This window comes from Bos indicus, chromosome 6, assembly GCF_029378745.1.
Source record: "Bos indicus isolate NIAB-ARS_2022 breed Sahiwal x Tharparkar chromosome 6, NIAB-ARS_B.indTharparkar_mat_pri_1.0, whole genome shotgun sequence".
NCBI lineage: Eukaryota > Metazoa > Chordata > Mammalia > Artiodactyla > Bovidae > Bos > Bos indicus.
Window position 1 is genome coordinate 23,636,418 of NC_091765.1, and position 26,651 is coordinate 23,663,068.

General features: G+C 38.1%; 1 protein-coding gene across 8 annotated transcripts in view; it reads right to left on the bottom strand.

Moving 5' to 3' along the window:
* Positions 1 to 26,651, bottom strand: part of BANK1 (B cell scaffold protein with ankyrin repeats 1) — a 319,023-nt gene that overhangs the window by 182,922 nt on the left and 109,450 nt on the right. For all 8 annotated transcript variants that reach the window (XM_070791140.1, XM_070791144.1, XM_070791143.1 and 5 more), the window contains exons 5-6: positions 25,968 to 26,107; positions 10,252 to 10,357 (exon numbers count right to left, since the gene is read on the bottom strand). In XM_070791140.1, coding sequence (XP_070647241.1) covers positions 10,252 to 10,357; positions 25,968 to 26,107 — 246 coding nt within the window. The remainder of the gene's footprint in view (positions 1 to 10,251; positions 10,358 to 25,967; positions 26,108 to 26,651) is intronic.

The following is a 26,651-nucleotide window of genomic DNA, read 5'->3' on the forward strand; positions in this document are numbered from 1 at the left end:
CTGATTCCAGCTTACGTTTCTTCCAGTCCAGCGTTTCTCATGATACACTCTGCATATAAGTTAAATAAGCAGGGTGACAATATACAGCCTTGATGTACTCTTTTTCATATTTGGAACCAGTCTGTTGTTCCATGTCCAGTTCTAACTGTTGCTTCCTGACCTGCATACACATTTCTCAAGAAGCAGATCAGGTGGTCTGGTATTCCCATCTCTTTCAGAATTTTCCACAGTTTATTGTGATCCACACAGTCAAAGGCTTTGGCATAGTCGATAAAGCAGAAATAGACATTTTTCTGGAACTCTCTTGCTTTTTCCATGATCCAGCAGATGTCGACAATTTGATCTCTGGTTCCTCTGCCTTTTCTAAAACCAGCTTGAACATCTGGAAGTTCACGGTTCATGTACCGCTGAAGCCTGGCTTGGAGAATTTTGAGCATTACTTTACTAGAATGTGTGCTACCAAGTAGTAAATCAACATATCTGACAAATGTGTGAGATTTTGTTAGGAGCATTTGGTATTTTTTGAGGACTTCTTATAGTATTGAGAACTTGATTTATTATTGAAAAAATATTAAATAATTTTGATAATAAAAGTGAATTAAGGCAGGAAAGTAATCTTGGAAATTTGGGCAATAAAAGGGCTGGTTAGAGCTTTGGGAATATCGTCATATGTAGTGGATGGGCAGAATATAAATTAAATATGAGAATGATTAGGGAAGCATCTACATGTAGGATGGCTGGAAAGAAAGGTAAAAGATTTTAGAGAAACCTGCTGGGAAGCTTTTTCAGAAGGAAGGAGGAATAACTGATGGCCTGAATGAATTAGAGAGGTGGCAGTAAAAATACACAAGGACTGAGATATTAGACATTCAAAAGAAAAGGCTGTTCAGGCTCCGAAGGAAAGAGTTGGATTTAAGATAATACTCAGCTTTATGGCTACAAACTTATGAGGTAGAAGAAAAGGGGTATTCATTAAAGAAGGTAACATTTCATTGTCATGGAGAAGTCTAAGCAGGAGTGTTGATGGGGTAGCTGCTGGCAATACAATTATATGGCATTAAAGTATATAAGAAGAGAGGGCAATGGCACCCCACTCCAGTACTCTTGCCTAGAAAATCCCATGGATGGAGGAGCCTGGTAGACTGCAGTCCATGGGGTTGCTAGGAGTCAGACACGACTGAGCGACTTCACTTTCACTTTTCACTTTCATGCATTGGAGAAGGAAATGGCAACCCACTCCAGTGTTCTTGCCTGGAGAATCCCAGGGACGGGGGAGCCTGGTGGGCTGCCGTCTCTGGGGTCACACAGAGTCGGACACGACTGAAGCAACTTAGCAGCAGCAGCAAAGTATATAAGATAAATGTGACTTTGAATGGAGCATATTGGTTATAAACTTAGCTCCTGTATCACTAAACATTAATAATCACCACAGAACAGTTTTTTTTTGTGGAAGAGGAAGTATTCTGAAATAGGGTCCCAGAGTTTCTTTTATCATTTAAGGTAACACATTCACAGATCTAGGGACTAGGATGTGAATATCTTTGTTATTGCTGTTGCTGTTTAGTTGCTAAGTCATGTCCAGCTCTTTGGTGACCCCATGCCCGCCAGGCTCCTCTGTCCATGGGATTTCCCAGGGAAGAATAACAGAGTGGGTTGCTATTTCCTTCTCCAGTGAATACCATTAGGAGGCAATTATTTCACTTACTATAGTAAACAAATGTTGTTAAACCAAAAGGCGCTCTCATGAAACAAGAAAGTGGTAATAACTCCACAATTCAGCATGTCTTAACACTCTTAGCAACATCTATTTTTCCTTGACCAAGAGTTAATATTATGTATATGACCCAAATGATAGCTGTTACCAAACTACCAGCATATCCTTATTGTCTAAACTAGGATAAGATATTCTGAGAAATTTTTCTATCAACTGGATACTGCTGCTTTGCAAATCTATTGACCAAGATTTTTCAAACAGATTATTGGGGGATCCCTAAATGTGTGTGGGTAAACTACAGTCTTTTAGAGCTGCTGACCTCTGAACAGTAGAAGGATGGTGAGTGTGATGGTTAATTTTATGAGTCAACTGTCTTGGTTATTGTGGGCAGTTGGTTGGTCAAACACCAGTCTTGAGGTTACTGTGAAAGTATTTTTTAGGTGTGATTAATATTTACATAAGGAACTTTAAAGCAGATCACCCTCCATATTGTGGGGAAATCTCATCCAATCAGTTGAAGGCCCTAGGAGAAAAGACTGAGGTTTACCAAAGAGGAAGGAATTCAGTTTATAGACTGCCTTCAGACTCAAGGCTGTAACATCAACTTCTGCTGGAAGTTTCAGCTTGTTGGCCTGCCCTGCCGATTTCAGAATTGCTAGCCTCACAATCAAGATATAAAAAACACAAGTTCTAAATGCAGTGAATATTCACACCTGCAGTAACACTAAAAAGATATTCTGTAATCATTTGGTAAAGGCAAAACCCAGAGAGCAAAGGAGTCCCTTCATGAATATTGTTTCCAGATAGGTTAGTAGTTGAGCGGTCTGGGGGATTTCTGGACCTGTCAAGCGTTTCAGAGGATAGAAACTCTAGGTTTGAAAATTATAATTGTACAACAGCTACAAAAGTAACAGGGGGTTCCTTAAGGATTAACTTATTCAATCTATAATTAAAAAAAGAAAAAAAATCCCCTTTCTGCTGTGTGTGTGTGTGTGTGCGTGTGTGTGTGTGTAATCAAGGCTAACCCATGAGTTCATTTTTCTTAATAAAAATAGTGAATGTTACAGAGACTATTTCTTGTTACCAGTTCCTAATGGAGAGTATCTATGCTTTTCCCTAACCCTGTGATAAACTTACATATTTAAACATATTATGTTTGACCCTGAAAAACCTACATTTTTTGTGTGTCAGCTCAGAGAAGATGAACATATGTGTCTCAATCATTTGAGCACAGATAGTTCAGGAGATGGGAATGGCAATCCACTCCAGTATTCTTGCCTTGTAAATCCCCTCGACAGAGGAGCCTGGAGGGCTACAGTCCACGGGGTCGCAAAGAGTCGGACACGATGAGCATGAGCCACTGTATAGTTCGGTGCAGCACATTCAGAAGGCTCACGTGCCAATTTTTCATTCTGGTAATGGCAGATGCCATAGATAAGAGGTAGAAGATGATAGAAAACAAAGGAAAAGAAAAGAAAGTGATATTCTAAATAGCTGCCTTGTTTGCAGGCTAAGTTGCTTTAGTCGTGTCCAACTCTGTGTGACCTATGGACTGCAGCTTGCCAAGCTCCTCTGTCCATGGGATTCTCCAGGTAAGAATACTGGAGTGGGTTGCTATGCCCTCCTCCAGGGGATCTCCCAAACCCAGGGATTGAACCCACATCTCTTATGTCTCCCTACACTGGCAGGCGGTTTCTTTACCACTAACACCGCCTGGGAAGCCAGATAAGCTGCCCTATATTCCTATAAACAAGAATAATACTAGTATGATACCTAATGGTTGCTGCTGCTGCTAAGTCGCTTCAGTCGTGTCTGACTCTGTGCGACCTCATAGACGGAAGCCCACCAGGCTCCCCATCCCTGGGATTCTCCAGGCAAGAACATTGGAGTGGGTTGCCATTTCTTTCTCCAATGCATGAAAGTGAAAAGTGAAAGTGAAGTTGCTCAGTGGTGTCCGACTCTTCACGACCCTATGGACTGTAGCCTACTAGGCTCCTCCGTCCATGGGATTTTCCAGGCAAGAGTACCTAATGCTTACCAGGTTTTTATTGATTTTAATCTATGGTTAGCTTCATTGCCATCAACAAATTAATACAGTAAATATTTACCGAGTACTAGAGACTCTCTTAGGCATTAGGAATAAATTCATGAACAAAATGGACAGGGCTCCTTCCTAAAGGACAGCATTTGCCCTCAGAGGCAAATGTGGTGATTTGAAGAAACAATGTGCTATGAAACAAAAATCACTATGTTTTGGGGATTGCAAAAAATACCATAAAGAGTGTCTGAGATAATTTCAAACTTGCCTTTATAAATTATTAATTAAAGCCATAAATTTAAATAATTCAGCACAAATAATTCATAACCTTTCCTCTTCAGTAAGGTCACCTACCCGAGAAGCTAACTCCAACTGTCCCTCTTTCTCTGGGGCTCCTGAGCCTCAGAGAGCCACAGCTCATCACAGCGGATAGGGAGGCAGTGGCCGAGGAGTGGTTAATAACCTCTGCTGGCTGACTGGATTCACTCCAGCCTTGCCACCATTTGAGCAAATGATAGAAACTCTCAATGCCTCATCTGTATATCAGGTTTGAAAATAGTACCTACCATGGGTTTTTTGAGAGGAATTAAATGATATAAAATAAGAGAGGTTCTTAGAATTATTCTTAACGCAGAGTACATAACATGCAAGCATTAGCTCTTATTAGTAGAGAAAAACACACTATATTAGTGATACTAATTTTTGTGATTTTATTTTCTCTTCTTGGGTGCACTCTGAGTGTATGGGTTTTATTTATTTATCTCACATTCCTATACCTCCCTCAGCATCTAGAAGAGTACCTAGTATAACGCAGAGTATGTTAAACTGCTAAGAATTCATGAGCGTTTATTTTTGTTTTAGTAATGATACACAAAAAATAGTCATGTATGGATGTGAGAGCTGGACTATAAAGAAGGCTGAGTGCCTAACAATTGATGCTTTTGAACTGTGGTGCTGGAGAAGACTCTTGAGAGTCCCTTGGACAGCAAGGAGATCAAAGCAGTCAATCCTAAAGGAAATAAATCAACCCTGAACCCTCATTGGAAGGACTGATGCTGAAGCTGAAGTTCCAATACTTGGACCACCTCATGCCAACTGTCCACTCACTGGAAAATACCCTGATGCTGGGAAAGACTGAGGGAAGGAGGAGAAGTGGGCGACAGAGGATGAGATAGTTGGATGGTGTCATCAACTCAATAGACATGAGTCTGAGCAAACTCTGGGAAATAGTGAACAACAGGGAAGCCTCGTGTCCTGCAGTCCACGACATTGCAAAGAGGTTGGACATGACTGAGTGAACAACAACAAAAAAACTATCAGCTCATGAAATTTACTTGAGAATATGCAAAAGATATTCTTGGGAGGATATAAGAAAAAACCTATACTTGGAGGCTGTGTTATCAAAAAAATGAACTGGAAGAATCTATAACATTACAGGCAATTTATATGCCAAAACTCCAGTTTACTCAATCACTACAAGTTTTGATAATGTGTTATGTGTAAATTTGTTCCTAATTTCCTGTTTTTATTTTAGCAGTGATGCATTTGTAACTACTTTGAAGAGTTTACATGACTACAATTATTTTTTTTATCACCTTTACTTCTCATGTCAGAATGAGGAATAACCTCCCCAATTTCTTTCCTTTTGCGTTGATTTCTTCATTGCCCCTATATTCTATTCAGGTGATTTAAAATGAAAACTAAATAGGTAGAAATTAAAAGATGCTTACTCCTTGGAAGGGAAGTTATGACCAACCTAGATAGCATATTAAAAAACAGAGACAGTACTTTGTCAACAAAGGTCCGTACAGTCAAGGCTATGGTTTTTCCAGTAGTCATGTGTGGATGTGAGAGTTGGACTGTGAAGAAAGCTGAGTGCCAAAGAATTGATGCTTTTGAACGATGGTGTTGGAGAAGACTCTTGAGAGTTCCTTGGACTGCAAGGAGATCCAACCAGTCCATTCTAAAGGAGATCAGTCCTGGGTGTTCACTGGAAGGACTGATGTTGAAGCTGAAACTCCAATACTTTGGCCACCTGATGTGAAGAGACGACTCATTTGAGAAGATCCTGATGCTGGGAAAGATTGAGGGCAGGAGGAGAAGGGGACAACAGAGGATGAGATGGTTGGATGGCATCACCTACTCAATGGACATGGGTTTGGGTGGACTCCGGCAGTTGGTGATGGATAGGGAGGCCTGGCGTGCTGCGGTTAGTGGGGTCACAAAGAGTCGGACATGACTGAGTGACTGAACTGAACTGAAAGAGGTACACAGAACTTCAGGCATTGTGAAATTCATATTTGGGGAAAACATTTAAAAATATTTTTTGCAAAATACCTTTGATACTGCTTCTTTCTGTTCCTAATTTTCTTTTCAGGGAGTAAGATTCAGTTCAGTTCAGTTCAGTTCAGTCGCTCAGTCGTGTGTGACTCTTGGCGACCCCATGAATCGCAGCACACCAGGCCTCCCTGTCCATCACCAACGCCAGGAGTTCAAACAAACTCACGTCCATTGAGTCGGTGATGCCATCCAGCCATCTCATCCTCTGTCATCCCCTTGTCCTCCTGCCCCCACCCTCCCAGAATCAGGGTCTTTTCCAATGAGTCAACTCTTCTCATGAGGTGGCCAAAGTTTTGGAGTTTCAGCTTTAGCATCATTCCTTCCAAAGAAATCCCAGGGCTGGTCTCCTTCAGAATGGACTGGTTGAATCTCCTTGCAGTCCAGGGGACTCTCAAGAGTCTTATCCAACACCACCGTTCAAAAGCATCAATTCTTCGGCACTCAGCTTTCTTTCTTTTTTTTTTATTCTTTTTTTTTTAATTTAATTTTATTTTTAAACTTTACAATATTGTGTTAGTTTTGCCAAATATCGAAATGAATCTGCCACAGGTATACATTTGTTCCCCATCCTGAACCCTCCTCCCTCCTCCCTCCCCATACCATCCCTCTGGGTCGTCCCAGTGCACCAGCCCCAAGCATCCAGTATCATGCATTGAACCTGGACTGGCAACTCGTTTCATACATGATATTATACATGTTTCAATGCCGTTCTCCCAAATCTTCCCACCCTCTCCCTCTCCAACAGAGTCCATAAGACTGTCCTATACATCAGTGTCTCTTTTGCTGTCTCGTACACAGGGTTATTCACAGTCCAACTCTCACATCCATACATGACCACTGGAAAAACCATAGCCTTGACTAGACAAACCTTTGTTGGCAAAGTAATGTCTCTGCTTTTCAATATGCTATTCAGGTTGGTCATAACTTTCCTTCCAAGGAGTAAGTGTCTTTTAATTTCATGGCTGCACTCACCATCTGCAGTGATTTTGGAGCCCAGAAAAATAAAGTCTGACACCGATTCCACTGTTTCCCCATCTATTTCCCATGAAGTGATGGGACCAGATGCCATGATCTTAGTTTTCTGAATGTTGAGCTTTAAGCCAACTTTTTCACTCTCCTCTTTCATTTTCATCAAGAGGCTTTTTAGTTCCTCTTCACTTTCTGCCATAAGGGTGGTGTCATCTGCATATCTGAGGTTATTGATATTTCTCCCAGCAATCTTGATTCCAGCTTGTGCTTCTTCCAGCCCAGCATTTCTTATGATGTACTAAGATTAGTAATTTCTAATTTGTGAAAACATTTTTCTTTCTATGTAGAACTAGGCTACATATATCTCTAGTAGTGTTTCTATAGAAGTTCTTCAACAAAATATCATTAATTCTATTCCATGTATAAAAGACTTCTCAAATCTTATCATCCTTTCATCCTGAACATTATGAAAATGTAAGTTCAAGGTCTTAATGATCAGATATTTTGAAGCTGATACTGAGTCAAGATTATAGGGTCAATGAGGCAAGCAAAACATTAATTCAGCCATATTCATGTCTATGTTGCATATTTTATTATGCAATTTGTATTATGTTATTTTGTACTTCCACTAGGGATTAGGGCCTAATGTTATGTTTGCTTCTGCCACCTAGCAATACTCAATGATATGGTTTTTGAATGAATTACCTAGATTATATTGAACTATCCTAGACTATATTTAACTTCTTTTCAAAAGTGCAATTGTTTCATAAAAATATTTTTCCAAATACAAAATAATCATTACAGTCTAATAATGGCTCAAAGTTTTCATATGTTATTAACTTTCTAATTAATAAAATAGAAAGTTTAATAAAGAGTAATATTTTCTCGGTGTCAAAGATCAATATGAGGATGAATTATTTGGCAGGTCTGCAATATTGATACAGTGAAACAACTGAGACTGATGAAGTTGGCTGCCCACTGGAATTACCTGGAAAACTTGAAAAAGTGCTGATAGCTGGAATCCACTCAAAGATTCTCTATTAATTTGGGGGTGTGGCTTGGGCATAGGATGTTCTGAAGGCTTTGTAGCTAACTACAATATGCACCAAGTTTCAGAACCACTGCTCTAAACCCTTGATACTCAAGGTCTGAGAACCAGCAACATCAGTTTTACCTGGAAGTTTGTTTAAAAAGCAGAAGCTTAACTATTCCCCGTACCCATTGAATCAGATCCACATTATCAGGGCTTCAATTTAAACTATAAAGAATCATTTTCCTAAAAAAAATAAAGGACCAAGTCTATTCCATCCTTTCCAACTCTAAAATTCAGATCCTTCAACATGAATGAGACAATAAGAAGCACTTTCAAACTTACCTAGAATTCTTTATCTCTAAATGAGAGACCAAAGACATCCTATCCTCTCCAACTCCACAGACTTAAATATAATGCTGAGGGAATTTGTAAAAATTGTGTCATCATTTCATCTTCATACATTTACATACACTTTCTATTCCTTAGAATTCCTGTTTCTTTTCTCTTTTCTCATTGAGACACATCATTTAAGATCTAGGTAAAATCCTATTTCCTTTAGGAAACACATCTTGAAAACTAATATAGCTTTTCCCTAAAATTCTATTGTCAATGTAATCAGTTTCATGGAGTGTGGTACATTTTTTAGGCGATAGCACCCCACTCCGGTACCTTTGCCTGGAAAATCCTATGGATGGAGGAGCCTGGTGGGCTGCAGTCCATGGGGTCCCTAGGAGTCGGACATGACTGAGCGACTTCACTTTCACTTTTCACTTTCATGCACTGGAGAAGGAAATGGCAACCCACTCCAGTGTTCTTGCCTGGAGAATCCCAGGGACAGGGGAGCCTGGTGGGCTGCCGTCTCTGGGGTCACACAGAGTCGGACACGACTGAAGCGACTTAGCAGCCGCAGTATGATTACATACATAATATCTTGTTTTCCCAGTTAAACGATGAGTATCTTAAGTAAGGGATCATGTCATGTTCCTTTTCTATCCCAACTTAATGTCTAACTTTTGTAAGTGAACTGTGTATTGTTAAAATATATGTGGGAAATAAAATAAATGTGGATTATTCTCACAAGATTACTTATTCAAAAGCAGCCTACCATTGCCCTGTCCCCACAATGTGGCCTTACCACACATAATGCACGTTCTAGCACATCTGGGTGAATCATAATCAGTTGTGCCTTAAGGCTCCTATTCTTTTCTTCCTGCTTCCCTCAGGCCTGACAGCCTGATGATAAAACTATTTCAAATAGCACAGAAACTCTATAGAAGAAAACCTCTGCTCATCAGCCCTACAGTATACCTATAGGAGACCTCTCATGTCCTGTAGCCATGCCTGTCTTATTCACCATTACATCTCCATCATTGTGTTTGCATACTGAGCATAAAACTGTATTAGAAACAGTGTGTCAACAAAAAACACAGGAATAAGCAATAAACAATGCATGCTACTGAGCTTGTGATGCCATTTAGAAGTACGGTTTTTTATTATAGTAGCTCCTATACATATTTTCCTTTATATATATGTATATGTATATTTCTTTGATAAAAATAATATGCAGTCACTGTAGAAAACAAAGATTTAGCAAAATGAAAAAATGTAATCCCTGAAAGAGCAGAACCCATGCATAACTGTTAGCAGATGCATATCTGTTCAGACTATTGATTTATATATGTATATGTACACATATATATGCATGTGTGCATTTATATATATACACAAAAACATATGCTATTAAACATATGTACTTCTTAAAACAGGCTCACACTCTATCTCCTGCTATATATCCTACTTTTATTCAATTAAATATAAATCAAAGCATCACTCCAGTCAGCAAATCAGTTTATAATAAAATTTGTTTATGATGGTTGCATTAACATAAGTACCAAAATTTATTTGATCAATTACCTATCTTTAAAGGACTGAGTTATTTCCATTTTTGGTAATTATAAATAATGCTATGATGAACAATTTTCCTCATTCATTATCCAAATATTTCCTTAGAATAAAAACCAGCTCTTTCACCAGGGGATGGGAGTTTTGAAAACATTTCATCAGCAATTCTATATTCTTTGCTATAATATTTATTAAGCAGTTATATAGAGTGAAATGTGGCAAAAAGAATAATTGATGCAGTTGGAAAATACTCACATTCTTTTTGAGGGCAGATTTCAGTTTGGAGTGATTGGAATTCATAGTATGGTATCTCATGTTTGAATGTGGATGTGAGAATATCATCAAGTTCGTCAATGTCACTCTGTTTTCAAATGAAAAGGAAATGTTTTGTTAGTTTAATTATTTACAAAGAAACACCTTAGTGTAATATAATAAAAATTATTGACTGGGATAAATACTGGGTAACCTTTAATAATCCTTACAACTTTTTAAACATAATAATACAAAATATTAGTGACTTGGAAAAAAGCCAGTTATTAGAATAATAGAAAAATGAATGCAAGAAATAAGTCTTTGCTTTTGGTTGGGCTTCCTTTGTGACTCAGCTGGTAAAGAATCTCCCTGCAATGTGGGAGACCTGGGTTTGACCCCTGGGTTGGGAAGATCCCCTGAAGAAGGGAAAAGCTACCCATTCCAGTATTCTGGCCTGGAGAATTCCATGGGCTGAGCAATTTTCACTTACTCTCTTTGGATGAGCTAATTGACTTGAAAATTGACTAATTTTAGAAGAGTTTTATATGAAGTCAATGATAACACTGTAATTTGTTTCAATAATAAATTCTGTTAAAATATATGCTTCATTTTAATAAATGAGATAAAATGATGAATCTGATTCTTCAATTTAAGGGTCAGAAATGAGATTATTTTACTTCTGTGTCAAAGTGAGGGTGAATATTCATCTTGACCTATTTTTTCCCCTGTAGATATAAAATAATTATATATCAACTTTATTTCCCTAATCTGAACATTTTGGGAGGAGCTACTAGTCTTGTACTATCAATGACATAACGGACTGCAAAAGCTACCATTTCTTTTAAATTGTGTTTTGTGAAGCAATGGCTGGGATTAAACTGACTTGTGACCTAGATGACTAAAGCTGAGAAAGTAGGCCAATGAACAAAAGCCATGGGGTGGAGAGAGGATTATGGAACAAAAATATCTACTAAAGACTTATGAAATGATTTCCAGGTAAATTAGATAGACTGCCAATACGAAGTCACAGAAATTAAGTGGGTTGAAAAAAATGATGTTACTCTATTTCTTCGTTTTTCAATAATCTGCATACCTCAAATAAAGTGGTTCAAGCCTTTCTGGATTTTCTAAAAGTCCTGTTTAGAAGTGAAGAGAAAGGATGAAAGTTATAGCCATGTAACGCAAAGCAGAATGAAAGTGTTAGTGGCTCAGTATTGTCTGACTCTTTGCGACCCCATGGATTGTAGCCCGCCAGGCTCCTCTGTCTGTGAGATTTCCCAGGCAAGAATACTGGAGTGGATTGCCATTTCTTCCTCCAGGGTATCTTCCTGTCCCAGGGATCAAACCTGCATCTCCTGCATTGGTAGGCAGTTTTTTTTTTTTTTTTTTTTTTTACCATTTAGCCACTTGTGAAGCCCATATCTAACTAGAAGGATGGTTAAAAATATAAAAATCTAGTCTTCCCACCTTTAATAGCTGACAAGAGGCAAGGAAAAAGGTTTTAAAATAATGATGTTGAATGAATAAACCTCTAAGGTTGACTACAGAATACTAAGTTATTTTTTAAAATCTGGTAGAGAAATACAGTAGTAGTAAAGAATCTTAACAAGAGAAATTATTTTAGTGAAATAATCATAGGAAGGCTGTGAAATGTTCAAAATAGGAGACAAAATATATCATTTGCAGCATTTTACTTTCAGGCATCTAAAAAGAAAAGCAATGGTTGAACTAAAAACATCTTGTTTTTCTTATAACAAATTTCTATGTTTCCTTAAGTTTCCCTAGTAAAAGAAAATAAGATTCACTTCGTTTATTCCATTGTTCATAATGTGTGCTATGAAAGCCAGCCACAGTAGACATTTAAAGGAAAATTTGATACATAGTTTACATATCTTAAACAAAATTTCCTCCTACAGCTTGTAAAGAGAATGACAGAGAACAGAACAAATATTTTCTGGTTATAAAAAGCCTTTTGCTTTTCACTTTATAAGTATTCAATTTTAAGCACTTAATGTAAAAGAATAAACAAGTAAATTGGGCTAAGATGAAAGAGATATTTTCCTTTGTCAAATTAATTTTTTTAAGTTTTAAGGGAGTCAGTTCTGAGTCAGTTCTAAGAATTTCAAACATGTCATGACCACATATGCAAAAATAAATGTTAAGAGTATAAAACAATGCAATTTAACACCTCCTTCAAATATTTTGTATTTATATTGATTAGGTATTCATGTAGCTGTAGAATACCTTTAAATAACTTGAAAACAATGATACCAGGAAGAAAATATATTTTGAGATCTGAGAAACCTCGGTTGAAATGCCTGCTTCAGGACTCATTAGTTGTGGACCTTAATAATACTTACCCAACAGAATTACTTAAGAGTTTAAATAAATACTTTGATGTGAGCCCTCAGATATAACACATGAAATACAATCACTGTGATTGAGAAAAGTGCATATCTACTCATGAGGAGAGTTCACTCCCCAAACTAGCCTTTGCACTGACTGAAGAAATTAAGTGCAAAGGCTAGTTTGGGGAAAGAAGTCTGAACAAATAATTTAGTTTCTCTTTTTAAATTGAGTAACACTTATCTTTAAAATTGACATGCTCCTTTTCCTATTTGGAACAAGACTGTTGTTCCATGTCCAGTTCTATCTGTTGCTTCCTGACCTGCATATTGGTTTCTCAAGAGGCAGGTCAGGTGGTCTGGTATTCCCATCACTTTCAGAATTTTCCACAGTTTATTGTGATCCACACAGTCAAAGGCTTTGGCATAGTCAATAAAGCAGAAATTGTTTTTCTGGAACTCTCTTGCTTTTTCCATGATCCAGCAGATGTTGGCAATTTGATCTCTGGTTCCTCTGCTTTTTCTAAAACCAGCTTGAACATCTGGAAGTTCACGGTTCACGTATTGCTGAAGCCTGGCTTGGAGAATTTTGAGCATTACTTTACTAGCCTGTGAGATGAGTGCAATTGTATGGTAGTTTGAGCATTCTTTGGCATTGCCTTTCTTTGGGATTGGAATGAAAATGGAGCTTTTCCCGTCCTGTGGCCCCTGCTGAGTTTTCTAAATTTGCTGGCATACTGAGTGTAGCACTTTCACAGCATCATCTTTCAGGATTTGAAATAGCTCAAGTGGAATTCTATCACCTCCACTAGCTTTGTTCATAGTGATGCTTTCTAAGGCCCACTTGACTTCACATTCCAGGATGTCTGGCTCTAGGTGAGTGATCACACCATCGTGATTATCTTGGTCGTAAAGATCTTTTTCGTACAGTTCTGTGTATTCCTGCCACCTCTTCTTAATATCTTCTGCTTCTGTTAGGTCCATACCATTTCTGTCCTTTATCGAGCCTATCTTTGCATGAAATGTTCCTTTGGTATCTCTAATTTTCTTGAAGAGTTCTCTAGTCTTTCTCACTTTGTTGTTTTCCTCTATTTCTTTGCATTGATCACTGAGGAAGGCTTTCTTATCTCTTCTTGCTATTCTTTGGAACTCTGCATTCAGATGCTTATATCTTTCCTTTGCTCCTTTGCTTTTCACTTCTCTTATTTTCACAGCTACTTGTAAGACTTCCTCAGACAGCCATTTTGCTTTTTTGCATTTCTTTTCCATGGGGATGGTCTTGATCCCTGTCTCCTGTACAATGTCATGAACCTCCGTTCATAGTTCACCAGGCACTCTATCTATGAGATCTAAGCCCTTAAATCTATTTCTCACTTCCACTGTATAATCATAAGGGATTTGATTTAGGTCATACCTGAATGGTCTAGTGGTTTTCCCCACTGTCTTCAATTTAAGTCTGAATTTGGCAATAAGGAGTTCATGATCTGAGTCACAGTCAGCTCCTGGTTTTGTTTTTGTTGACTGCATAGAGCTTCTCCATCTTTGGCTGCAAAGAATATAATCAATCTGATTTTGGTGTTGACCATCTGGTGATGTCCATGTGTAAAGTCTTCTCTTGTGTTGTTGGAAGAGGGTGTTTGCTATGACCAGTGCATTTTCTTGGCAAAACTTTATTAGTCTTTGCCCTGCTTCATTCCATATTCCAAGGCCAAATTTGCCTGTTACGCCGGTGTTTCTTGACTTCCTACTTTTGCATTCCAGTCCCCTATAATGAAAAGGACATCTTTTTTGGGTGTTAGTTCTAAAAGGTCTTGTAGGTCTTCATAGAACCATTCAATTTCAGCTTCTTCAGCATCACTGGTTGGGGCATAGACTTGGATTACTGTGATACTGAATGGTTTGCCTTGGAAACGAACAGAGATCATTCTGTCGTTTTGAGATTGCATCCAAGAACTGCATTTCGGACTCTTTTGTTGACCATGCTTATTTTGTCACCCTGCTTATTTAACTTCTATGCAGAGTACATCATGAGAAACGCTGAGCTGGAAGAAGCACAAGCTGGAATCAAGATTGCTGGGAGAAATATCAATCACCTCAGATATGCAGATGACACCACCCTTATGGCAGAAAGTGAGGAGGAACTAAAAAGCCTCTTGATGAAAGTGAAAGTGGAGAGTGGAAAAGTTGGCTTAAAGCTCAACATTCAGAAAACTAAGAACATGGCATCTGGTCCCATTACTTCATGGGAAATAGATGGGGAAACAGTGGAAACAGTGTCAGACTTTATTTTTGGGGGCTCTAAAATCACTGCAGATGGTGACTGCAGCCATGAAATTAAAAGATGCTTACTCCTTGGAAGAAAAGTTATGACCAACCTAGATAGCATGTTCAAAAGCAGAGACATACTTTGCCAACAAAGGTCCATCTAGTCAAGGCTATGGTTTTTCCAGTGGTCATGTATGGATGTAAGAGCTGGACTGTGAAGAAAGCTGAGTGCCAAAGAATTGATGCTTTTGAACTGTGGTGTTGGAGAAGACTCTTGAGAGTCCCTTGGACTGCAAGGAGATCCAACCAGTCCATTCTGAAGGAGATCAGTCCTGGGTGTTCTTTGCAAGGAATGATGCTAAAGCTGAAACTCCAATACTTTGGCCATCTCATGCGAAGAGTTGACTCATTGGAAAAGACCCTGATGCTGGGAGGGATTGGGGGCAGGAGGAGAAGGGAATGACAGAGGATGAGATGGCTGGATGGCATCACTGACTCAATGGACGTGAGTCTGAGTGAACTCCGGGAGTTGGTGATGGACAGGGAGGCTTGGCTTGCTGTGATTCATGGGGTCACAAAGTCAGACACCACTGAGCGACTGAACTGAACTGAACTGAACAAACATGAAAAGATGGTCAACATCACTATTAGAGAAATGTAAATCAAAAGTACAATGAGGTATCACCTCACACCAGTCAGAATGGCCATCATCAAAAATTCTACAACAATACATGCTGGAGAGGGTGTGGAGAAAGTGAAATCCTCCTGCACTGTTGGTGGGGAATGTATTTATACAGGCACTGTGGAAGACAATACGGAGATTACTTTAAAAACTAGGATAAAACTATACATGACCCAGCAACCTCACTACTGGGCATATACCCTGAGGAAACCATAATTGAAAAAGACACATATACTCTGATGTTCATTGCAGCACTATTTACAATAGCCAGGACATGAAGCAACCTAGATTTCATTGACAGATGAACGGATAAAAAAGTTGTGGTACATATATACACAATGGAATATTATTCAGACATAAAAAGAAACACGTTTGATTCAGTTCTAATGAGGTGGATGAACCTAGAGCCTATTATACAGAGTGAAGTAAGTCAGAACGAGAAAGACAAATATCTCATATTAACACATATATAGGGAAGCCAATGGCAACCCACTCCAGTACTCTTGCCTGGAAAATCCCATGGACGGAGGGGCCTGGTAGGCTGCAGTCCATGGGGTTGCTAGGAGTCGGACACGACTGAGCGACTTCCCTTTCACTTTTCACTTTCATGCATTGGAGAAGGAAATGGCAACCCACTCCAGTGTTCTTGCCTGGAGAATCCCAGGGACGGAGAGCCTGGTGGGCTGCCGTCTATGGGATCACACAGAGTCGGACACGACTGAAGCGACTTAGCAGCAGCAGCAGGGAATTTAGAAAGATGGTACTGATAAACCTATCTGCAGGGCATCAGTGGAGACGCAGACATAGACAACAGACTTGCGGACACAGAGAGGGAAGGAGAGGGTGGGAGAAACTGAGACAGTGGCACTGCAGCATATATATTACCATATGTAAAACTAGACAGCTAGTAGAAATTTACTATATGACGCAGGGAGCTCAAATCTGGTGCTCTGTGACAACTTGGAGCAGTAGGGGGTTCAAGGAGGAGAGGACATACATATGCCTGTGGCTGATTAATGTTGATATATGGCAGAAACCAGCACAATATTGTAAATCAATTATCCTCCAACTAAAAATAAATTATTGTATTAAAAAGATTAAGTTGGAAGGTGAGAGGGGACAGTGACATCAAGGCCATATTTTTCATGCTAATGATTTTTTTAATCCATTTAACAACTGGAATCTATTGACTTATTTGAGCAAGAGAATTGTATGCTGACATCATTCTTTTTAAAATAACCTCACAGACCAGGGACTTGAGATAAGTAGGGTGTGTGCAAAACCTACAGTTGGGAACCAGTTAGGAGATTAGTCTAGCAGTGTAGGCAAGAAGAAAAGGTTCACTAAAGTGTCAGAACTAGAGAGATGTGTAGAGAAGTGAGCAATATTTAGTAAGTAAAACTGCTATGGTTTAATAATGGATTGAATTTGTAGGCTGAGGGAGTGCAAGGTATGAGGAGAGTCCTGTGTTTCTGGCTTTTAAACTAGATTGACCATGATGTAATTTCATGAGTTAGAGAACAGTGAGAGAGAGGCTTAAAGGAAATCCACAGTTGGTGTATAACTCATAAGCCAATGAGATTAACTGCAGAGGAAATATCCATCAAAAATATAGGTGTCTAAGAATCAAAACTGGATAGGTTTAAGATTTTATTTTATAGATCTACAATGAAGAGATTGCAAAGGATATTGAGAATGAAAGGCAAAGGATGTAGGAAGAAAACCAGGAACACATGTCTTCCTGGAAGTTAAGGGAAAAAATTAAATCAAGACAGTAAGTTTGTTCCATGGTGTTAATTGCTGCTGAAAATTCAAGTTACATTAAATTTAAAAATGTTCATCAGATATATTGAGAGGGACTTGTGCATAACTGATGTATATTTGTTTGTGTGTTGATACTTAATAAGGTTGATGAAACTAAATGGCTGATCTCTGAAAAATAATAAGTTCTTAGAAGTTTAATTTTCCTTATTAAAGATTTATATTACTTAATTTCCTATGTCTTGACATGGTTTAATGTAGAAGCATATTTCATGAATGCTAAACACAATTTAAATTCCCCAAATTCTATTCTACTTTATTTCTTTATCTTATTATCAATACTACTTAATAAAGAGAACCATAAGAATGTATAACGACTTTTAGTAAATGTAAACAAACACATTTTTTCCACAAGGTTTTTTAGTCTTCTAATTTCTGAAGAGGTATGGAATATTTGGGGTTTGTTCCTACCTTGTTGTTTATATGAATAAAGCTACGAAGGAACCTTGTTAACGGTGTTTGACTTGTGCTTTGTTTTTTAGGGTTGTTTACAAATGCTCGTTATGATTGAAGATCTGAATGCTCTAAAGAACTAGACAGTAAAAGCAGAAGGCTGCACTTGGATGGAGTTGTTACAGACACCATTCACACCAGCACACAGACATCCTCTGCAGAGGGCAGTCAGAGCCAGCCCCAGCTTGACAAGAAGAAAGGGGATGTAAGCTGCAAGAGAGACACTTTAGTTTGGGAGACATAAAACACTGAGGAAGCATTTATTTTCATCAAGTGAGCAGAGACTATAAATTAAGAAGTCATTAACAAAATATATTCTAAATAGTAGCTAAACATAAACTAAAACATATGGGACCAATAACTATGAAAATGGACTAAGATGACATATAAGGTCAAGAATTGTAGAAAAACAACAGTATAGTTATGTCACTGGCTATTTCTGTGCTCAGAAATGCTTTTTTTCTTATAACAGCTGCTGTATCTACCATTAAAGCCAACTGATTTACTTGTTTTTCTCTAAAGAAATGGATGAGTGCACTAGCTGTGTGTTCTTGTTTGAGTCAATGATTTGTAACTGAGGTGAGTATAATCATCAAGTCTGAACTATCCTAATCAGGCATCATTAACCGTTGCTTGACCATTTCCGCAAGTAGAGACATAGCACACAGGAAATGTCGCATCTAAACTTCAAAGGATTTGTTTTACTCTTATTGGTTCATTCCAATTAGGGGAACAAACAATATGAAAAATGAATCCAGAAATACATCTTCAAATTGCATTTTGGCTATTCTTTGTCTGATTAAAAATCTCTAATGGTTTTCTTCCTGATAGCTCAGTGGGTAAAGAATCTTTCAAAAGCCTGCAAAGCAGGAGACACAGGAGGCACAGGTTCTATCCCTGGGTTGGGAAGAACCCCTGAAGAAGGAGATGGCAACCCACTCCAGGATTTTTGCCTGGAGAATCCCATGGACAGTGGAGCCTGGTGGGCTACAGTCCAAATCTCTGCTCAGAAGTACAAGACAAGTAATAAAACTGATCAAAGGTACATGAAACTTGAATCACTTCCTTCTCTGGGGGTAGAATTAAGAATCAGTACAAATAAAATGGAAATAAAGGCTATATGGAAAGCCCATATATTTGCAAGTCAATCCTCTTTAACAGAGAATGGTCATAGCTCTCAATCTAAATAAGCATTTTTTTTCTTGACTTACAATTATGGAGTATTTGAGCTGGAAATGACCTTGGAGATCATATACTTAAATTTCTTCACTGTTCACAGGAGGGAATTCCTTTAGCACTAGGGAAAATGAGCTCTCATGAAGTGATTACTTAATAAAAGAATCCAACTCCTGCTCCTGCCCTATCGAGAACTATTTCTCTTATACCACACTGCCACAGTCCAGTAGGAAAAAGGAAAGATAATAAGCAGTCTTTTGAGAGAGGTAAGACCTTAGGCATTTTTGAGTAATGAACTCCTTAACGTTCATAAGAAAGGCAAGATTGGAATCAAAAAATTTACAGCCATTAAAAGTCAGTAATGAAGTATATTTGGGAAGCTTGATGTACTGCAGCTCACGGGGTTGCAAAGTGTCGGACACGGCTTAGTGACTGAACAACAATGAAGTATATGTACATGGAGTTCATGACTGAGGTAGGATGTGAAGGAAGGTTTGTAGTACAAATGTGCCTAGCATTGTGAACCTCTGAGAGTTCCTTACTTTCATAAACACCAGATTCATTTATTCAGTTTTATAAATAAATAGCAGTATAATTTTTAAAAGGGAAGATTTCATTTCTCTCTTATTTGTATACTTATACTATAGGTTTTCACTTATTTTTTTAAATAGCACTAGGAAAAAAGGTATCACTCTTTTCTCATTTTTTTAAACCCTAAGTATCAGTTGTGTCACATGCATCAGGAACTATAACTATGTGAAGAAAGTGAGTATGCAAAGATGAAAAACACAAAGCCATCCCTTAATGATGAGGCAGTGGAGGGTAGATGGCTTGCTGCTGCTGCTGCTGCTAAGTCACTTCGGTTGTGTCCGACTCTGTGTGACCCCATAGACGGCAGCCCATCAGGCTCCCCCGTCCCTGGGATTCTCCAGGCAAGAACACTGGAGTGGGTTGCCATTTCCTTCTCCAATGCATGAAAGTGAAAAGTGAAAAGGAAGTCGCTCAGTCGTGTCCGACTCCTAGAGACCCCATGGACTGCAGCCTACCAGGCTCCTCTGTCCATGGGATTTTCCAGGCGAGAGTACTGGAGTGGGGTGCCAGAGCCTTCTCCGGGTAGATGGCTTACTGTGTGTTTAAAGAAGGCACCATCCTGGGTGGCTGGAACACAGGAATAATGGAGGAAATTAAGGAGACAAGGAGGCATGCTGTGGAGGAGCCAGTGTTGGAAAATATGTAGGACCCTGAAGCCCTGTGTGTTTATCAACCTTTTGAGAGAGGCAAGGACTTTCAAAAAAAAAAAGTTAAGAGGCCTGGAAGTTACCAGTTTCTTTCAGTAGGAAGAATCTTCTGAAAACCTCTTTAAGGGAGATAGCCACTAATGCTTAAGCTTTAACTTAATGAAGAAACCAATCTGTAAAGGAACTAAAAAAAAAAAAAAAAAAAAAACTGGGAAATTCCTCATGATGTGAGAGTTCTCTTAGTCCATATCCTCCACTTCAACCCTATCTGGTTTCACAGTGTATTAAATATTTGTAGGCAGTAAACCAAAGATTGGATAATACATACAATTTAATAAAAAGTGGCAATGAAGCACACCTAACACGAAGATGAAAATAAGATTTCAATAGGTAAAAGTAAAACATGCAAGATGATAAACATATTCATCGAAATATACCTTTTAATCAATAAGAACTACAACTAATAAAAATTATTTGGTACTATTCCAAAACCTCTCTTGATAAACAAGAGCCTAACGCTTTGATCAATAATTGCTATTATAGTTCAGCATTCTGACCTAGTTTGGTTTTTATATTATATCTAGTTGTTCCTATATAAAGTTAAATTTATTGTTGCCCCTAGATAATTTTGTAAATAAGATGGAAGTCTCAAAGGTTTTAATTATCTCAGTTAAACAGGAGTTACTAGTTTTTCTAACACTAAAACTTGAATTCTAATTATCTTCCCAAATAGGGCTTTGGATTTTTTCATCTGAATTCACTGTTCTAGGTGATCGTCTGGAAATTTCCCTTTATGAGGCTATGTGCTGGGGTTTAGTATTTACGCAAAACAATACAAAATGATTTAGGAAGCAATTAGGTAAGCTGGTTTAGCTAAAGTCTTCCGAAACCTAATAGACATCTTCACAATAAACTAAGAAAATAAAATTTCTCATTATCATTTCTTTCCTCAAATTCACAGAATGATCATTTTGCTATGTGCCCTACAGTTTTTAAATGATAATAGAAAGTCTCTTACCACAAATTTGAGGATTACTGAAAACTAAAATCCATAGATTTCTCATTACTGTTCCTTTCCTCAAATTTCCAGACTGTTAAGCTTTGAAATGATTATAGGAAGTATCTAATTACTAATTTTAAGGATTACTTAAATCACATCTGCCATTAACATTTACAAGAAAACTCAGGATAGCTCTTTCAGTATACCATTTCAGCTAAGGAAAGATGTAAACATCTGAATGCAGAGTTCCAAAGAATAGCAAGAAGAGATAAGAAAGCCTTCCTCAGCGATCAGTGCAAAGAAATAGAGGAAAACAACAGAATGGGAAAGACTAGGGATCTCTTCAAGAAAATCAGAGATACTAAAGGAACATTTCATGCAAAGATGACTCGATAAAGGACAAAAATGGTATGGACCTAACAGAAGCAGAAGATATTAAGAAGAGGTGGCAGGAATACACAGAGGAACTGTACAAAAAAGATCTTCATGACCCAGATAATCACAATGGTGTGATCATTGACCTAGAGCCAGACATCCTGGAATGTGAAGTCAAGTGGGCCTTAGAAAGCATCACTACGAACAAAGCTAGTGGAGGTGATGGAATTCCACTTGAGCTATTTCAAATCCTGAAAGATGATGCTGTGAAAGTGCTGCACTCCATATGTCAGCAAATTTGGAAAACTCAGCAGGGGCCACAGGACTGGAAAAGCTCCGTTTTCATTCCAATCCCAAAGAAAGGCAATGCCAAAGAATGTTCCAACTACTGCACAATTGCACTCATCTCACATGCTAGTAAAGTAATGCTCAAAATTCTCCAAGCCAGGCTTCAGCAATACGTGAACCGTGAACTTCCAGATGTTCAAGCTGGTTTTAGAAAAAGCAGAGGAACCAGAGATCAAATTGCCAACATCCACAGGATCATCGAAAAAGCAGGAGAGTTCCAGAAAAACATCTATTTCTGCTTTATTGACTATGCTAAAGCCTTTGACTGTGTGCATCACAATAAACTGTGGAAAATTCTTCAAGAGATGGGAATACCAGACCACCTGACCTGCCTCTTGAGAAATTTGTATGCAGGTCAGGAAGCAACAGTTAGAACTGGACATGGAACAACAGACTGGTTCCAAATAGGAAAAGGAGTATGTCAAGGCTGTATATTGTCACCCTGTTTATTTAACTTATATGCAGAGTACATCATGAGAAACGCTGGACTGGAAGAAACACAAGCTGGAATCAAGACTGCTGGGAGAAATATCAATAACCTCAGATATGCAGATGACACCACCCTTATGGCAGAAGGTGAGGAGGAACTAAAAAGCCTCTTGATGAAAGTGAAAGTGGAGAGTGAAAAAGTTGGCTTAAAGCTCAACATTCAGAAAACGAAGATCATGGCATCCGGTCCCATCACTTCATGGGAAATAGATGGGGAAACAGTGGAAACAGTGTCAGACTTTATTTTCTCGGGCTCTAAAATCACTGCAGATGGTGATTGCAGCCATGAAATTAAAAGACACTTACTCCTTGGAAGGAAAGCTATGACCAACCTAGATAGCATATTCAAAAGCAGAGACATTACTTTGTCAACAAAGGTTCGTCTAGTCAAGGCTATGGTTTTTCCTGTGGTCATGTATGGATGTGAGAGTTGGACTGTGAAGAAGGCTGAGCGCTGAAGAATTGATGCTTTTGAACTGTGGTGTTGGAGAAGACTCTTGAGAGTCCCTTGGACTGCAAGGAGATCCAGCCAGTCCATTCTAAAGATCAGGCCTGGGATTTCTTTGGAAGGAATGATGCTAAAGCTGAAACTCCAGTACTTTGGCCACCTCATGTGAAGAGTTGACTCATTGGAAAAGACTCTGATGCTGGGAGGTATTGGGGGCAAGAGGAGAAGGGGACGACAGAGGATGAGATGGCTGGATGGCATCACTGACTCGATGGACGTGAGTCTGAGTGAACTCTGGGAGTTGGTGATGGACAGGAGGCCTGGTGTGCTGCGATTCATGGGGTTGCAAAGAGTCGGACACGACTAAGCGACTGATCTGATCTGATCAGCTAAGTGGGTAGAATATTAAAAAACACGAACAACCCTTAAATCTACTGGTATATGTCCTCACAGATATACAATAAGTATGGTGAATAAAATTCCAATGTATGTTGTTCTTTGAGTAGAGATGGTCAGTGGACTATCCGCGACATACACAAATTTCCCAGTTTAAGTAGTTGAGAAGCACATGAAAGAAATAGTAGTGTTGTATGCTGGAGAGGAAAAGCACAACTTTTTGCAACTTTCAGAATATAACCTACATAAGAGCAAAGCAAAATGTCAAAAGGAGCCAACAAAAGCCCATAAGGAGAAGCACAGTGTGGGTTGGGACACGTCCTCTGAGGCCAAGTAACCCTAAAACACACCAAGGTTCCTTTGTGACCCTGTAGTTCCTTCCTTTTAATCAAGAGTGGCGTCTGATTTTTACCATCTCAGCAAATTCATGGTAGGGACACCTCACATGGTCTGGATGCCAATGGATGAGATGAAACCCATTGGTCCAAGATGTAAAGGAAACTGAGTGACACGCAGCTTTCACTTCCATCAGGATTGTGATGGTGTCGCTTGGTCTGGTCTGAAATCTGAGTCTCAGAATTTGTTTACTTTAAATCCACAACATGTATAGGTCTTCTTATGACAGCAGCGCAAACTCTAAAACATCTTAAGTTGTACATATTAATCCAAATCTCTTAATGTTTCTTGCCAAGCTGCAGTCTACTGTCACCAACTTAGAATAATTCTACCTCTCAGGACTCAGACCTCAGGTTTAAAGTGTCTCCCAGGAGTGAAAACCTGAATCAAGCTGTGACTGCCTGCAATCCCCCTTTCACTAGGCACCAGGGCTCAGTGGACAGAACCCTTCCTCACCTCTCATTTCTGACACTGAGGGTAACAGTGAAACAGATAATTTTTCTAGTTATCGAAAAACTACTCAAAAAAGTTTGTGTTCATTCAAAGCTACAGACGAAATCATGACTTGGATATTTGAAACATTCTGAAAAACTGTTTGGGTCATAAATTACATTTCATTTTCACTATACATAAAATATTTTTTTTTTTTGCTCCCCAAAGGCAAAATCAACAGAAAAATGTGTTTGGGGGACTACTTTACTTCTATGCTGACTGAATACCTTATAATGCAATATAACGCTTCATTAGTCCTTTTGTAATGAATAAAGTTTTTAAAGTAGAATAAGGTAGACATCACAGGAAAATGAACAAAATCTGTATTTCAAGCTGTTACTTTTATTTTTGCTTTGCAATTACAATATAGACATTTCATCAAATGTCCTCAGGCTCCTCAGTTTGACAAATGGTATTTTACTCTCTATTCTCTAGGATATTTTTATCTTTTCCATTGTTCTAAAATATATCATTCATAAAGGAGAATTCTAATAGAAAAAAAACGTGTCACACAAAACAAATAACAAAGCCACCAATTCCAAACTAGTTTAAACAGTAAGGCTTCCTGACAACCTGTCAACATCATTATCGTTGATGGTTTTGTTACAAACCTAAGGCAGTGTTTTGTGGTAAATCTAAAGATGACATGCGCAGTTCAACTACCTCTTTCTTCACCTTTCCTCTGGTCTACCTCCTCCTTCCCCCAGAAAAACCAAGGTAATTAAGCAAGGTTGTAATTCTAATTATCAAATAGCTGTTAAATGAAATGACAGTTTTTTCAGTGAAGATTTGATGAAATAAGCATATAAAGAAGTTCCACATTAAACAAGCTTTCTACTAAAAGTGGATCATGTAACAACAACAACAAAAAAAATGCAGAAATTAAACGAATGGCTTACAATGAATCAAAACTAATACAATTATGTAAAGTTTAAAAATAAAATAAAATTAAAAAAAAAAAAAAAAGAAAATGTGCTATGATCCCAATACAGTACTATGATCTCAAGCCCATTTTATGTAATCAAAGAAAAAAATAAACCATCAATGAAAAAAAAAAAATGCGCATTTTACCTTCTCAGTCCATCAGGGCAGGGTACTCACAGTATCTACCATTCACTGGAAAATGTCCAGACTGAGGGCCCTGGACAGGACTGTAAACTCCACAGCAAGTCCTCACTGCCAAATACCGCTACGTCACACCAGTGAAAAAACCCTGAAAACTCCTCTTTGTAGAGTTTCCAAGAAAAGTTTAGCTTTTCTGGAATTTCAAACAAATGTTATTAATTTAAAGAAATAACTTTCACTGTCAGAAGACAGTGATAAATGAAACTAAGGAAAAAAATACACCAAGCTTGGAAATGTCCTCATGAAAATAATAATTTCCAGGTTAACACCACACACTTCTGTTTTGGTGGTATTCTTGACTTGTCTGAATCCTTAACTTCAAAACTTTATTTTGTATTACCTACATTTGGCTAAAGAGAAAATTCATTGTTTAAGAGTTCTCTTTAATCCTTTTGTCTTTATTTGGTCTGTAACAGCTTTAAAATGAGCCCATCAGAGTAGCCTTAATACTTTGTAATGGATAACCTGTTGTGACATCATCTGAAATGACTTGACGTATACTAACTAATTTATCTACATTTTTGCATCACAGAGGTCAATTTCTTCCTTTCCTGTTGATCACTAATTCATTTTATTCAACCAGCATTCAGACTTTACACTAAAGTATGCATTCATTTATTCTACGTTAGCTCTTAGGCTTATTACAGACTTCATGGAAAGATCAACTTACCTGGTACACATCATCTCGGGGACCTGCAGCTCCCAACAGGCATTTCATAGCCTTCGGGGTTGTATAGTATTTAATCTCTGCTGTGGCTTTAATGATTCCATCACAGTAGACATCAACATTGACAGAGCCAGCGGGAAAATCTGATAAAACACAAATAAGAGGAGCTGAGTATATAAATGCATGTACCATATTATTACATCTCTTAGTCAATATGAAGTGAGGTTTTAAGAATTCATAACAATTTTACTAACTTTTAACATGTAATTGTTTTCTTTTTTATCTTCAGCAGTTAGAAATCACAAAACAAAATGTATACTTTTGCATGTAATTGTTTAAAAAAACTTAACAGATAAAGACATACATTAAAATTATAATAAAAGCAAAGCAATAAATCTTTTCTCCTTACCCTCTAACCTCCATTATTTTTTTTGGTAATCTATAATCATTACTATGTAATATTTCAGAATTTAGAACAGTAGCGTTATTCATTAAAAGTTAGGGATTTGTTACTAATCTGAGAAAGAAAGTTCCCAATAATTTTTGGAAAGTTTAAAAAAATTGTCTGGTAAAAGAAAGAGTAGAGTTGATTGAAATTATAAAAACTTTTATTCAACTGATTACAATGAAAAACCCTCAGGAAAGGAAGGTTTAGTACCCTGTTACTTCAGTGCCGTTTATACCAAC